This window comes from Dreissena polymorpha, chromosome 7 (genome assembly GCF_020536995.1).
Source record: "Dreissena polymorpha isolate Duluth1 chromosome 7, UMN_Dpol_1.0, whole genome shotgun sequence".
Taxonomy (NCBI): domain Eukaryota; kingdom Metazoa; phylum Mollusca; class Bivalvia; order Myida; family Dreissenidae; genus Dreissena; species Dreissena polymorpha.
In genome coordinates this window covers 100405224-100421153 of record NC_068361.1, presented here as the reverse complement: position 1 = coordinate 100421153, position 15930 = coordinate 100405224, and the positions used below count along the sequence as shown (strand labels likewise).

General features: G+C 35.2%; 1 protein-coding gene across 6 annotated transcripts in view; it reads left to right on the top strand.

Moving 5' to 3' along the window:
- Positions 1–12: 12 nt before the first annotated feature.
- Positions 13–15930, top strand: part of LOC127839198 (serine/threonine-protein kinase 3-like) — a 53916-nt gene continuing 37998 nt past the window's right edge. For 4 of the 6 annotated variants that reach the window (XR_008030202.1, XR_008030201.1, XM_052367470.1 and 1 more), the window contains exons 1-4: positions 13–154; positions 4422–4502; positions 7117–7212; positions 9626–9689. Coding sequence is in view for 4 of the 6 variants with exons in the window: in XM_052367470.1 (XP_052223430.1) it covers positions 141–154; positions 4422–4502; positions 7117–7212; positions 9626–9689 (255 nt within the window). In the remaining 2 variants the exon portion in view is untranslated. The remainder of the gene's footprint in view (positions 155–4421; positions 4503–7116; positions 7213–9625; positions 9690–15930) is intronic. The other 2 variants (XM_052367471.1, XM_052367472.1) reach the window with 2 other exon arrangements.

Sequence of the window (15930 nt, the reverse complement as noted above, 5' to 3'; positions counted from 1 at the left end):
ATTAGAGACTATGTACGCAACTTCCGGTTGCAAAAGAAAAGTGAACTTCCTTGATATTTAATTGTCAATACACATTAACATTCTTTGCGACATTTGTCGCTAAAAATACACATAATAAATGAAAGAAACAAGATAGCGAAATGTCAAATCAAAGGTAAGTTATGACGATCTCAAGTCTTAAGGACCAAAACAAGAACCTGTCATGTTGTGTTAGACTAGAGTTGAATTAGTTTTAACTAAGTAAATGACCTGTATTATTGCAGTCTACCATCATATTAGGTAATGTACAGGATGGCCTAATTCATTGACAGGAAGCCTGATGGTTTCAAATGCAAGTTAAGTGATTTAATAGCCCTAGTGTTGTCACCTTTTTTGCACATATGATATGTTATTAAATTTGACTTAACAAGGTATACATTTTTGATTAGTAATTTTAAATATAATAAAATGGAACAATTATTTGTGGGTAGTGAAATAAGAACTCTTTTGTTCATAAATAACATTCTAGTAACTTAAATACATAATTGACTCATTTGAAACTTACATTTGGCATCATAGGTACTCAATGTCAATGTTTTATTTATTTTATGGGAGGTTCCCAGCCTGTGCTCGCATTTCTATACTCGAGCTGGGTGACAGCGATTTAATTATGCGAAATAAAACTTCTGTTGTTTGAGAAAATGGCAAGTGATTTACCTTGTCAATATCAATGTACATAGTTAAAAAATTTTTGAAGAAGACGATCTGTCGGAAGATTTTTATTGATTTAGTATGTGTATGCATTATAATAAACAACAGGTAACTAAAAACAAAATAATAAAAAAAATATACAAAAAAATAAAATAAATAAAACTTTGACATCGAGCGCCTATGTTTGGCATCAGTATTCTTTTCTCGTAGTGATTTAAGGTCACTCTCAACAGCCTTGCTGTTGGGCTAGCCCTTTAGCATACATGCCATAATTTTTCAGACCAATTCCGGGACATTGAGTTAAATTGTCCGGGACTTTTGCCGATTTGCCGATTTTCCGGGACATGTATAAAATGTAGCGATATTTATAGACATATGCATTTTTGGTACGTTTTTTTTTTGTTTCGCATCGTTAATTGCATAAGTTCGAAAGCCTATCCGAAATACACTTAATCTATTAACGTCAAATTAAACATTACTACTTCCGTTACTAGATACAAGCCTAGTGTTTTCAGTGTAAGCGTTCTAAACATAGATGGTGACGTCACTGCGTTATTGTTATTAAGACCGGTATGTAACGCGTAGTTGTTGATACGCCATTATTCATTTAAAACATTTATAAATAAAAAGTTTTGAAATGGCGAACGCAATTAAAATTCACTTATTATTTTAACGTTATGTTTACTAGGGGTTAAGAACAAGACAATAATAAACCTAGGGAGGATGACGTTTTTATATGCTTACTTTTTTACTCAACTTCTTTGTCGGTTAAACGTGCGAACATAAACTGCTTTTAATTTTTTACTCAGCGATGTTGGACTTCAGATGTGTGAACAACTATCCTTTGCCCTTACGCGGCGGGAAATAATGACGTAGTAGATTAAAGTCAATTAACAACCACATTAAACAATGCCGCCTTTTCGGTTTGACCGCGAACGTGAGACAATTGATATGATAACAGGACCCCTGTTAATTGATCGATTTTGACGCGTAGCGTAGTCTGCCTATTCGGGTAGGCATTGTCATGGAGGCGCTGCAGATATACACAGATTTGAGGTGCAGTTAAGCCTAAGATAAGGTACATGTATATATGGATTTTGTAAATTCCGGGACATTTGACAGATTTCCGGGACAGCGGGACAAGTTCTTCATTTCCGGGACTGTCCCGGACAATCCGTGACGTATGGCATGTATGCCTTTAGCGACGTGTTTGGAATGTCTGATTACCTCTCTGAAGGTCAAGGGTTCAATTCCCAGCTTTAGCTCCAAATTTCCACAATAATGTTGGCGAGGATGAGAGGGCTAGCTCTAGCAATGTGATTAGAGTGTCTGAATAGCACTCTGGAGGTCGTGGGTTCAATCCCCTGCTTGAGCTCTGTATTTTCACAATATTCTCATGGTATCATTATTTCCCAGCAATCTTTTCTCTTTTTGTTGTCAAGAAAGATTGTAAAAATTAAAAATGCTTTTTGTATAATTAAGAAATTTATTACTTATAAATAACTTTTTTCGAGATCAATTGACTTAAAAAAAATTCTACCAACAAATCTTGAAAACTTTTCTATCAACTTGCAGCCATTAATAGGCATTTGATGGGCTTTTAAATATTTAATTTTATAAACCGCAACTAATCGTGAGCATTAAAAATATAAACAATTCTAAACCAAATAATTAACTTGAAAAAAAAATCCCATTTTTGGTCACTTCATTGAGGTTCAGATATTTAAATCACATTTAACGAAAAGTTTGGTTAGTTGTATATGCCTTGTATATGTGTTTAAAAGGTTACTGCAGCGACAATACAGATGAACAGTATATTAAAACCTATTTTCTTTTATATATATATCCTTCTATCATAAAGTTTCATCCATTCCTGTACTTTTTTTTTAAGTACTTTGGAAATTGACACTTCACTTTCTTTAAATGGTTCATTGTGAAAATGAGAGTAATAGACTTAAAGGGTACATCTGTTTATTTCGTTAAAAAAGGACTTAACATTTATTGAGGTCCTCACCTGTATAAGTCAAAAGTTGCAAGGCCTCATGTCCTGTGTAAAAAAAATGTCTTTCGCATTAGTTGCGTATATGAAACAAAGTTCCATGACAGATTCCCAAGATACCTGATATCATGAAATAAGAGCAAATATAGTTCAAATATGCCAGTCTCAAATCCACTGGCAGACCTTCAGTTTTTTTGTGACTTCTGAAATCATCACAAGTTCTTAAATGTATTGAAACAGCACATACAAAAGAAGTCAAATTAAAAAATATTGTGAGTATAATTTATGTATAATACTTAGTCACATGTTCTTCGTTATACTAGTTACTGTATTCTTTCTTTTCAACCTGCCTTTCGTACTCAATTATTAGTCCAGACATGTCTAGTTATTTTTAATTTTGAAAGTAGTCAATACAATAAATGAGAAGGATTTGTTAACAATATTATTAAGCTCCCAGTGATCTTTTCTCTAATGATACATATACCATATCCTCCATGGTACTTTAAATTGTAGCCATCATAATGAGGTATAATTGTATCGTTATATTTAACCCTTAAAGCGCTGGATCTGAATTTTAAAGGCCTTATACCCCCTCTCACCCCCCTACCTCACACATTTTTTTTCCTTTTGTATTTTTAAAGATCGTCTAATAAATGACCACACCCCACATTATACCCCCTCTTAACCCCCCTACCCCCCAATTTTTTTTTATATTATTTTTTTCTCTTTTTTATGTTTGAAAAATCGCCTAATAAATTATTGAATATGAACAATTTCTCCATGGTGGCTTACGTTATACTGTCAAGCACTCGAATAGTCGAGCGCGCTGTCCTCTGGCAGCTCTTGTTAAGATCTCGTTTGTACACGAACAAAACCATTCGCACGGACATTGCGTATGATTGTTACAATTCGTTGTCGTTCAGACGCCTAACGTCCTCTCAAGCGCTTTACATGTACTCAAACGCTCTACAAAATGTCTACAAAATATCTTCTTTTAATGTTGTTTTTAAAAACATAGTGATAAAATCAGGTTACAAGCTCGATAACCAGGCATGTTATGTGTTAGATAGCGCATGGCGGTATTTGGATTTTACTGGTTAATATAAAAGTTAAACGTACCGAAATGAGATTAAATCGTGACAATATTATTTACAATCACTAAGATATATTATGTATAAACGTAATCAATGGTTGATGACCGTTACTTGCTGACACTGGTGACTTCCGTGCCTGTCCCTACAGCAATCAATATAGGCCGCCCTGTGACCTTATTTGATTTATTTGGGGCGAATTCTGAAAAAAACTGCAATGTCATGCTATTTTAAAAAAGAAAATTATTAAGTTTCTGAGTGGCCTTGCGCTGTGAGGGGAAACTGGAAAGCTAGGAGAAAATTGCACCTCTGCGGTTGTGTGACCACAGTCAAAGCTTACATGCGCCGGAATCGTTAATTTAACCCTTTCAGTGCTGGAACCGAATTTTGAAGGCCTTTGCAAACAGTTTGGATCCAGATGAGACGCCACAAAACGTGGCGTCTCATCAGGATCCAAACTGTTTGCTATTCTGATAGTATTCTTTGAAAAAAATCGAAGAAAATGCTAATTTTAGAAATTCAGCAGACGACATTTAAGCAGACGACAAATTTCCCAGCATGCAAAGGGTTAAGAGCTATAATTGTAATAGCTAATCAAAAATAATTTCTATGTGTAGCTGACAGTTATAGTTGTGTTTCAGTGAACTTACTAAGCTAAGTGACGAGAGTTTGGCGCGGCAGCCAGATGAAGTGTTCGATATTATTTGTAAAATAGGGAGAGGGTAAGAATAGTGGACGTTTGGAATGTTGTCATGTCGTGGATGAACGCAATGCTGGTAATCTCATGTTATTTAGACATGTTTGTTTTTTATAAATAAAAAAAACAAACTGTTATCAAAATTCAAATTAAAAATGTTATCACTACGACTTAAAGATTCACTATATTAAAATTATTTTTGTTTTGATTTATGAATGGTTATAGTAGAATATATTACATATTTGTAGCACGTATTACAAATTGATTGTAAAAATTAGTTTAATTAAAAATATTGGAGGTGAATTTTGAGTGAGATTTTGTAATGCTTTCATCCACAACTTTGTGTTTAGATGTGTACATTTCTTTCTTGCCTTTATCTTGTGCATATTTGAGTACATTGCTTGTTATGCATTGTTAACATACAGAAGCACATGCTGTCAATTTAGTTAAGATAACATTTTACAGGGATAGGAACCAACTATTTGGCAATGGTTGACTTAACTTGTTCTTTCAATACTTTTTGTCTGGAAAACATTTGAGTTTTCTCAGAAAAGTTCAGAGCTCACCATAAATTTTACGGGGTTATTGGTTTACAGGCCCCTTCTGATTTTCATTCCTGAATTCAGTCATATATTGGAGCCCGTTCTAGTTAATTATCTACCTTGTTGACCGCATGTGATTTTAACAGTGCGCTGCATGCTAGCGAATGCAGTGATGTTTTTATTCCGTTTTTTGACTGGTTTGCAAGTTAATAATATGCTAAAATAGTTGCTAGTGTGAAGCAATATTTAAATTTGATTAAAAAAAAGATTACAAAACAATGGTTTCTTAAAGTTTAGACTGATTATGAAGTTATTGAAAGAATCAGTGAATTCCTTAACAATATTAAATAGTTTATTATGACATGACTCAAAATAGCTGAAACTTCAGCATCCATTGACAGGGCTTTTCACCCTTATATAACAGGCCGAAATTCGGCTACTTCCCTATTGAAAATAAGGTCTTTGTTGTCAAAAGTGATAGAGGAATTTTCCAAATTGTAAATTAAAAAAAAAAATTATATTTTTTTACTTAGACATATTGGGCATCTCCCAAATTGAAAGCAATGAGCTCTGATATAATTAAGAATGCACCACAGTGTACTTTAGTACTTCTGCACAATGAAAAGACCCTGTTTCAAAAACATTGAAAAAACACGGTCTTCCCAAAATGAGCAGTTATCTTGCATGCAATTTCCAATTGGAAAGGCTATGGCCTCTTCCCAATTTCCTGATGAAAAGCCCTGATTGAATTGGATCCCTGCCATAATCATTTTCAAAAGTTGTGAAAGAAAAACATCACTGTTGATGTCTTCTCCATTCATTTTCAGACCTGGTGACTGCAGCACCCATGTAACTTATTTCTATGTGTCATATTAGATAGTACAGTCTGGCTTGTCTATTGAACCTCTACCCACATTGCTTTCTGATTCATTTTCCAAATTTGTCACATTAAGGTCTCATTGACCACTGTGCACTGTTTTAATTGGATCCAAATTATTTCTGTGTTGAATACCCAGGCAGCCAGGGTAAATTTGACCTACTTGGCTCAAAATTAAATGATTCCCCTGAAAGCTTACATGGGCTTGTATTCATGTAATCATGAAGAGGCTTATGGATCTGTAAATAAATTTCGAAATACAATCACTCACACGGCTTTCTGGTTTGATTTGATCTAAACACAATGATAAATATCATTTACTACCGAAAAGGGAGTCTTAAATCCTACACATTTTATTTACAGAAAAAATGTTATAAGTCTGAAACAACTAAGTTCCGTCTAAAGGAACAAGGAAGAATCTTATATCCTGTAAATTAGTTGTACTTTCTATTTGCTTATAAAAAAAACTGTTGTAATAAAATGTCAGGCACATGAATATCATAAAATTAGCATATTATTAACCTCTTTGTACCACTCATTCATAAGCATACATGTGTATTAGTGTGTGCATATTTCTTATGATTATTGAAGAAAGGCTCAGCACCTACACAAGTCATGTATTTAATTAAATGAGGAACCCTTTAATGTTTTATCTATATAGATCAAGATAAATTCTTTGTACCATTATTTTTTAATGGTTTGTTTAGCGATGAAGAGTGCCATATTTGTTATGACAAAATGCAAACAGATATTTATTTCAACAAAGAGAAGATATGTAAAGCAGCATTCACTTTTCAGTGTTGCCACTGCAACAGATTTGATATGCTCATTTGAAAATTTCACTATTAGCTCAATTGAAAATTTCACTTTATAGGTAACAGAAAAAGTAAATAGGGTACAATTTTTTATTTTGAAAATTCCGTTTAAATACCAACAAAAAAATCTATGAAATACAAAAAGAGTGAAAAGCCTGCACCATGGTATGGTTAACTAGGGCTGGAATAAAATGTTGAGCTAGGGAATTGGATGGGGCTTGATTAAGCTTGATGCATGCACTGCTGGCTAGATGGATCATTACTCAAGCCATGCTTTGCTTTTTGGCCTGCTTGTAACCTCTGTTTTAATTTGCCCACTGACTTGCCATCAACGTGACCCGTGTTGTAAATTGTGGAACAATTTTGACTTCTAGTGACCGGTGTTTTATGTTTTGGTACAATTAGGACTTCTACCGATACATCTCTTAAGAAACTGAGTGAGGACCACCTAGCCAAACCGCCCGAAGAAGTTTTTGATTTACTGGGCAAGCTGGGCGAAGGGTAAGCTATTGTATTAACAAGAAAATGTAGAGGGTAAACTGGTACCTAGATTTCAAAGAGGGTAAATGGTCATTTCTTGTATGCAATTATGTAAGGTAAGCTATTAAATAAATGAAAATATGTACATGTAGGGGGTTTACATGTATCTAGACTTTAAAGAGGGTAAATTGACAAGAAAATGTAGAGGGTAGACTGGTATCTAAGATTTCAAAGAGGGTAAATGGTCATGTCTTGTATGCAAGTAAACTTTTGTATTTACAAGAAAATATAGAGGGTAAACTGGTATCTAAGATTTCAAGGAAGGTAAATTGTCATATCCTATATGCAAGGTAAGCTATTTTATTAACAAGAAAATGTTGATGTACCTAGACTTTAAAGAGGGTAAATTGGCCAAGGGTAAGCCATTGTATTAACAAGAAAATGTAGGGGGTTAACTAGTACCTTATATTTCAAAGGGGTAATTGGTCATGTATTATGTGCAAGGTAAACATTTGTATTGACAAGAAAATGTAGAGGGGAAACTTGTATCTAGACTTTAAAGAGAGAAAATTTTAAAGAGGGTAAATGGTGTTTGTTTTTAGTAAGAAGTGGTTAGCTATTGTATTGACAAGAGAATATAGGGGTAAACTGGTATCTAGATTTTAAAGAGGGTAAAAGGCCATGTCTTGTTTGCAAGGTAAACTATTGTATTGACAGGATAATATAGGGGGTAAATTGGTATCTCAAATTTTAAAGAGACGAAATTCTGATGTCTGTGTACTAGGTTAGCCATTGTATTGATATGAAATGATACTAAGTAATGGGCGAAAAGTGTGGACAAAGCATTTCACACATATGATTTTAAATGAATAATTGTCCATAGTTCATATCATCAATAATTTAATGAATAAGCTTTTGGCTGTAATATTTGAAGCTGTTTGAAGTATTTGTTGACTTGATAGTTATTGAAGGTAATGCAATTAACATGATGTATTAAATAAATTAACTTCAGATATATAAGTGATTCTTAAAACACTTCTATGTATATTTATCTTCTGTCCAGTCAGTGGCATTCTGACAATATGAACTGCCTGAACTTTGTTTGAAAATAATTGAGGGGCACTCTGGAAAAATCCGGCAAAGTTGGAATAAGGTGTAATTGGGCTAGTATAACATTTTTGTTTATAGTAGTCTCTTTAATGCAAAAATCCAGTCTCGGCCGAAAGAGTCGTCCCTGATAAGCCAGTGCTGACTTCACAGGCTAGTCAGGCTACTTTACGCACATGCATGAAGCCTCCTTTTCCCATAGACTGACCCAAATTCTTTTGACCATGGTTACACACAGACTTCAGACTGACCTTTTTAAAATCAATCCTGTAACACTAGCCTGATTTGTTAAAATATCTGGTACACAATTTCATTTAAATGTAGAAATGATTTAAGTTTGCATCAAATTGTTGCTTTTTGGATGATTATTGTGTGCATTGCTTGCTGCAGTTTGCATTTCAAACTCTGAATGTTTGTGCTTTTTGCTTGTTTTCAGTGTCACATAAGCCCTATTATACAGCTGAAATGCTTTGCCTCAAAGGCACAGAGAATTCCAAATAACTTGGAAATATTGGAAATATGACATTGATTAATATTAAATGAATCCAAAAACAGTATATTAAAAAGTACATTGTCCAAATGATTGGGTTTTCTTACTATTAAAAGAAACAAGTCAGAAATGCAGAAAAAAAAATTAATGGATTGATTATTTTATACCAATATCAACAGTAAATTAATCTCAAGTCAGAAATACTTAAACAAAAAAGTTTTTAAACAGACCGATTTTTTAGACCAAAATTAACAGTACAGGTAAATAAATCTCAAGCCTTGTAAAAAGTCTGCCTTGGAAGAATAAATTAATTTGCATTAATAATATCCAACAAACCAAATGCACCAGACATAGATAATATTATAATTTAGATCTAAATTTGTCCATTTTCACATTTTGTTGAGCTTTGCATGGCAACGCTCAGCTTAATTTCATGTCAGTTCACATTCTCTTATTTATTTGACTGTGCTTTAATACAAAACTGTGATGAAAGCATGCACAAAAAAGTTTTTTTAGAATTGTATGGTTGTTTTTGAGGTAATGGTATTGCTTTTTAGACGTAATATCGCTAGCTGAATATCATCAGATGGGCATTACCGTATGTAAACTGTAGCTGAAAATCGTTGTCTTTATTAAGATCTTTTTCTTTAATTTTTAAAATACTATTGTTATTTTTGGATATTTGCCCATATTTTTTAAAGAAACTTTGTATAAATAAACAAAAAGACTTTATATTGTCTGAACAATATTTAAAATGAATTATGTATAGCTGTGATGTTAAGCATGTATACTTCAATGTCCATTGATCATTTCATATTTCTGTTTTTGTGACAACAGGTCCTATGGCAGCGTATACAAGTCGTTACACAAGGAGTCTGGTCAAGTGCTGGCCATTAAACAGGTATGATAAGTACAATATTGCTGTTGACATGATAGTGATATTTGCAGTGTTCTTCGGAAGCACTGGCAGCCGGAGATTTCCCCGGTTACATTATATCTTGATGCCGTCTACTATCCCCAAAATATTGATTGAAATGGTGCAAATACACCAGTTTTATTGCTTAGTCGCCGGCTTCTTTGAAAATATAACTGGCTTCGGAAAGTTTTCTGGAGAACACTGGATAGTTGAGCAACGCTTTGGTAAAATCGGGTTGGATGTATGCCCATTGAGTATTGTCCCATAATAGCCTGTGCTGTCCGCACATGCTAATCAGGGACAACACTTTCCGTTTGGACTGGATTTTGTTTAGAGCCTTGTATGTAGAGCTGCAACGATTCACCAACAGCTCGATTCGATTTCGATTCCAGACACTCTGATACCAATTTTTTCAATTTGATTCATCTTCAAACCTAGTTTTATCATATATTCACTCTTCTGCCTCAAAATAAACATTTCTGTTCTAAAGTGTCGCATACCTAGATATCTTGGGCATTTGTCAAATTGTGTGTTTGTTTGATATAGTTTGGTTGGTTTTAAAAACTGTTGAAAGTGTGTAAAATTAACATTTGTAAGGAATATTTTGCAAGAAACTGCCAATTGTCTTTCAAACTATGTCAATATTTAAATAAAACACATACAAAAGAAAAGCAAATTAGGACTCAATTTTAATATAAAAAATCTTCTGACTAGAAGATTGTGTTGAATACACAATAATATAAAATTAAATAAATAATCATAAGAACATCTGGAATCAGTGGAGGATAGTACTATCACTATTATACTTATATCCAAAACCGCTACAATAGTCTATCAGCCAGATGGGTTGGGGTGTACCACTCAGGGGGGCAAAACAACACCTATCTTACTTTAATTGTATTCTCAATATAAAGAAACAAAATGAGTGATAACAATCGCAGTTGGGCAGCTATAAGTTATTATTGAGCTGTTTCTATGGCAACTGTCAGGCTTTGACTAAATAGCTAGTTTAGCTAGTATTATTCTCAAATATTTCTTCAAAATTAGTTCAAGAAAAAAAGTTTGGAGTTAAAATGAAGATTATGATTATTACCTAGTATGATCTGCCCTTAAATATGCAAATTAGTACATTTGCATATCTATGAATATTAATGAAATTGAAAGAAAATTTCATAAAAACTAGCGATCCTCCAAAATAGTAGGGTTTATATATGAAAGAAAAAAATACCTTCAACTACCAAAAAAATTCTACAAAAGGTATTTTAACTGAACCTGGTAGGGTAGAAGCTTCTTTAAAACATATTAAAAGTTTACCACAATCGGACCTCCGGAAAGTGTTTTTTCAAGATGGCCGCCAAGATGGCCGCCAATTCCAATTAATGATCACAACTATGTAACTATACAATCACATTTGATGAATTTGGTGTATATTCCTAAGTTTTAAGGGGCAAAGAACACATAAAGATCATTAGACATTGTTTAAGTGTACAATAGTACTCACAAATCCAACATGGCGTTGAAAATGGCCGCCAAGATGGCAGCCAAAACCTATAAATGATCATAACTTTGTAAATATCCACTCAAACTTGATTATTTTGATGGCTATGTATGGGTTTCAAGGGGCAAAGAACACATTTGGATCATCATACATTGTATAAGTTTATTATATTACCCCCAAACCCAAAATGGCGTCCAAAATGGCCGCCAAGGTACCCACCAAATCCTATTAATGATCATAACTATGTAACTATCCACTCAACTTTAATGGATTTGGTGTCTATACATACGTTTCAAGGGGCAAAGAACACACAAAGATCATCAGACATTGTTTAAGTTAACAATAGTACACACAAATTCAACATGGGGTCTAAAATGGCCGCCAAGATGGCCGCCAAAACCTATTAATGATCATAACTATGTAAATATCCACTCAAATTTGATTATTTTGGTGGATATAAATAGGTTTCAAGGGGCAAAGAACACATAAAGATTATCAGACATTGTTTAAGTTTACTATATTACACACAAATCCAACATGGCGCCCAAAATGGCCGCCAAGATGGCCATCAAAACCTTTTAATGATCATAACTATGTAACTATCCACTCAGATTAGATGATTGTATTGTCTATACCGAGGTTTCAAGGGGTAAAGAGCACATTTCAATTGTCAGACATAGTTTAAGTTTATTATGTTACACAGAAATCTCACATGGCGTCCAATGACACAATAATAAGGACCGCAAGTCCATTACTTTTGACGTGATGCTTGTTATGTGAAACGCCGTAGTTTGGACCTGCCGCAATTTCTGGATTTGGCAAGAGGATCAATATTTTTCAGCTTCAGGCAACACTGAATTGGCAGGGAATGATGCGTATCTTGCATCAGCAAAGCCAGTACCCTGGGATGTTGTAAGTCAAATTCTTGCCTATGATTAATATGTACAATGGGGACAAAGCGTGCATTCTGTCAACATAAGTCTTAGTTTACAACCTTGCCACAACCTTCACACCATTGTAACGTTTGACCAACCCTTGTATTGGAAATAATCATTGATGCGCCACAAAGTAGTTGAAGATGTTGTTCAGAATTTGGGATGTTTATAAACGTATGAATTTGCGGGCGGGATGGGCAAAGGATCCCTCGTGGAAGAAACCGCTCTCAAAAACATAATTGAGGCTCTCTATTGAGTAATGCAATTGTGCACATTGTGACACGAAAAGCTGTCAAGAGGGCTTCACAGGACCATCTTCTTGTTGAAAAGTGCATACACAGCCAGCTTTCAGCAGAAATGACCAAGGAAGATTCAGACATTCAGATGTTGCTGGATCATGCCAAGGATTTGTACTCTTCCCTTTTGAGGGGCAAAACGACGCTAGCAGATGATATGTTATGCGATTTTGATCAAACTTGAGAGGGATACAGAGAAATAGAAACATGAAATTGCCCAGACCTCAAAGACAAGCAAAGTATGGCTGAATTATTAGCTTATGATTAACAATTCAAGGGTGTTGATTAAGCCATATCGTACTGGGTATTGGTTGATGCATTAGGCAGTGCCCAATTGCTATCCATCTTTGCTACTAATGGATTCATTACCTGCAATCTGCGTATTACTACATATATCTGCAGCAAATAAGCAACCTAGAGGAAACGCACCCGGACGTTTATCGAAAGTTCGGTATTGGTTTTCACGTTGTTTGTAGGAGTCATCTGTGCTGGGCTGGGCTAAGACGTGATCTTGTTATTGAGAAAACATTGAAGATGTTTTTATAAAGCACATGTGGTCTAACTCGCGGCAGTGGAATGACTGAGGAAATGCAAACCCCTTGAACCCTATCTGCAACATCCGAGCACAACAGTGCGATGCAGGATTTCACAGACCTGACCTATACTACAACTCCACAACACAAATACTCAACTGAAGTGTGCATCAAAGGGGATTCTTCTGATCTAGAGAAAATGCAGACACAGATTACAACCTGATCACCATACACAGCTGACCCTACTCTCAGAAACATTGTAAATGGGATAGTGGCTGGGTCACATGTGTTCATGCAATTGAGGCGGTTGGGAAAACTATCATAAAAGATATCATAGGAAAGTCGGTCTTTGGTTATAAATTCACGAGAAAATGCAGATCCAAATCTCTTTGGAATAGCTTGGCTGTTAAGATCGCTTCTGACAGTGCTTTTGATCATGCTCTTCTGTTCCAGCGTTTTCTGGTCGTGTTAAAATATGGAGATCCTTCCCTTGCAGTCGTATTGTCTTATGAACTGAGCTCCCATCCTGCTGCCTTCTTTGAAGCCAAGAACATACTTTGTACAGCAGATAAGCCTCAGATCGCTCAGGCAATTTGAGAGTATGCTGTAGACACATCATGTGAGGCTGTGATGAACTGTATTCATGAAACAGATGCATGATGGTGGCACTTTGCTGCATCCTTGACCATGGAGAAGGGCGACTCATATAACGCAATAGCGGAGTCTTATGTAGATGCAGTGAAAGGCATTACGGACAAGCGACAGTGGGGTTCGATGGCTACGAAGACGGTGATTATAACAAAGACAAAACGCACCAGAAACGTAAATCATATTGTGAGTTTCAGCAAAGAGACAGAATGCTCATGTTAAAAAGGAAGACTTTTTGTCTCGTGACAGAAACAAGGCCGGCATGATTGCTGTAATCAGCACAACTCTGACTTAAATGGGATGCTATGTTTTTCTGTCTTCAGGGGATGCAGACGTTCAAATTGTTAAATACAGTATAATGATCCCGTCGTAGCACCACAACGTTGGTGAGCGAAGATACATATTTACTCATCTTGATCCTGCATTACTCCGAAAGGGAAAATAAGACCATCTACTGTCGCTTTTATGTAAATAAATAGTCAACGGAACGCAAAGTGTATAATACTAACCTTTTGAAAGAACTCGTGCTTATTCAGGCTGTAATTAATCTGCAATGATTTTCAGCAATGGTAAAAAATCAAGTCTACAGAAGTTAGTAAAACCTGTTCCTATCATGGAGTCATTTGCTGGTTCATTCTCTCTTCCAGATGTCGTAAATTGGATTTTATGAGTATTCAACTTCTTAGTGATAACCTCAATTCGATTAAAGTGTTTCTTGTCTCCTAAACTATGGCATTTTACATTACAACCATAACGATTGAGTAACAAGTTATGGAATTGTGGACCATCGTATTGTGTTGATGGTCATTGGATGCCGTGTTGGATTTCTGTTTAACATAATTAGCTGACATTTTGTCTGATGATATAAATATGATATTAATGCGTTGCTTGCTCTCTGAAACCTGGGTATATACACCAAATTCATCAAATTTGAGTGGATAGTTACATAGTTATATTTTATAATCATAAATGAACAGTCTTAATGTCGTTTTCCAACTTCACATAATAGACTGTTAATAAGTTTTGGCGGCCATCTTGGCAGCCATTTTGGACTCTGTGTTGGATTTGTGTGTAATATAATAAACTTAAACAATGTCTGATGATCTTAATGTGTTCTTTGCCCCCTGAAACCTATGTATAGACACCAAAATCGTCAAAGTTGAGTGGCTAGTAACATAGTTATGATCATTAATAGGTTTTGGCGACCATCTTTGCGGCCATCTTGGCGGCTATTTAGGACGCCATGTTAAATTTCGGTGTAAAATAATTAACTTACACTTTGTCTGATGATATTAATGTGTTCTTTGCCCCCTGAAACCTGGGTATAGACATCAAATTCATCAAATTTAAGTTGATAGTCACATAGTTATGATCATAAATAGGTTTTGGCGGCCATTTTCGACACCATGTTAAATTGGTGTGTACTAAATTAAACTTCAAACAATTTCTGATGATCATTATGTGTTCTTTGCCCCCTGAAACCTAGGTATAGACACCAAATTTATCAAATTTGATTGGATAGTTACATAGTTATGATCATTTATAGGTCATGGCGGCAATCTTGGCGGCCATCTTGAAAAAAACAATTTTCCGGAGGTCTGATTGTGGTAAACTTTTGATATGTTTTTAAGGACCTTCTACCCTACCAGCATCAGTTAAAATAAGTTGTGTAGCAATTGTTTGGTGGTCAAAGTGTATATTGACCCTACTTCAGTTCAATTTCTCCCAGACAATTTATGAAAATTAAGCTTATTGAGGCCCCATATTCAAAGGAGAAAAAAATACCAAAAGCTGCCAGTACCAGACTGTTATCAACCATTTTCACATGCTACTGGCATGCATCTTCCAAGATATATAGGTGTAGTTTTGCCCCCCTTACTGGTACACCCCACTTCAATTTTGGGTACTTGGCTGAAGGACTACAAGCATGTCTACCATTTAGCCGTGCATGCATCACCTGTTACCTGAAGGACAAAGCACATTCTCTAATAAACTTAACAAATTCCCAACAGAAACAGAACTACTTTTCTGGCTGGCGACTTAAGTAGTTGCCTTTGTGCTACCTCTTAGTCTTGCTAAATCAACGTTATGTTTGCATCCGTTTACACTTTGCTTTGTCAGGAGGGCTACCATCCCGAAACCCAAAATACTGCCACACTTTTGATTTTAGCTTCTTAGGCGCATCTGATAATTTCAATTTGTCAGCCACAACTTGTTCAGCCATTTTGACGCTTTTCCGAAAGTAGACCGTAACACGCTTATTGATTGGACAACTAAAGTAATAAGCAGCAAATCGCGCGCGTCATAATTACAGGT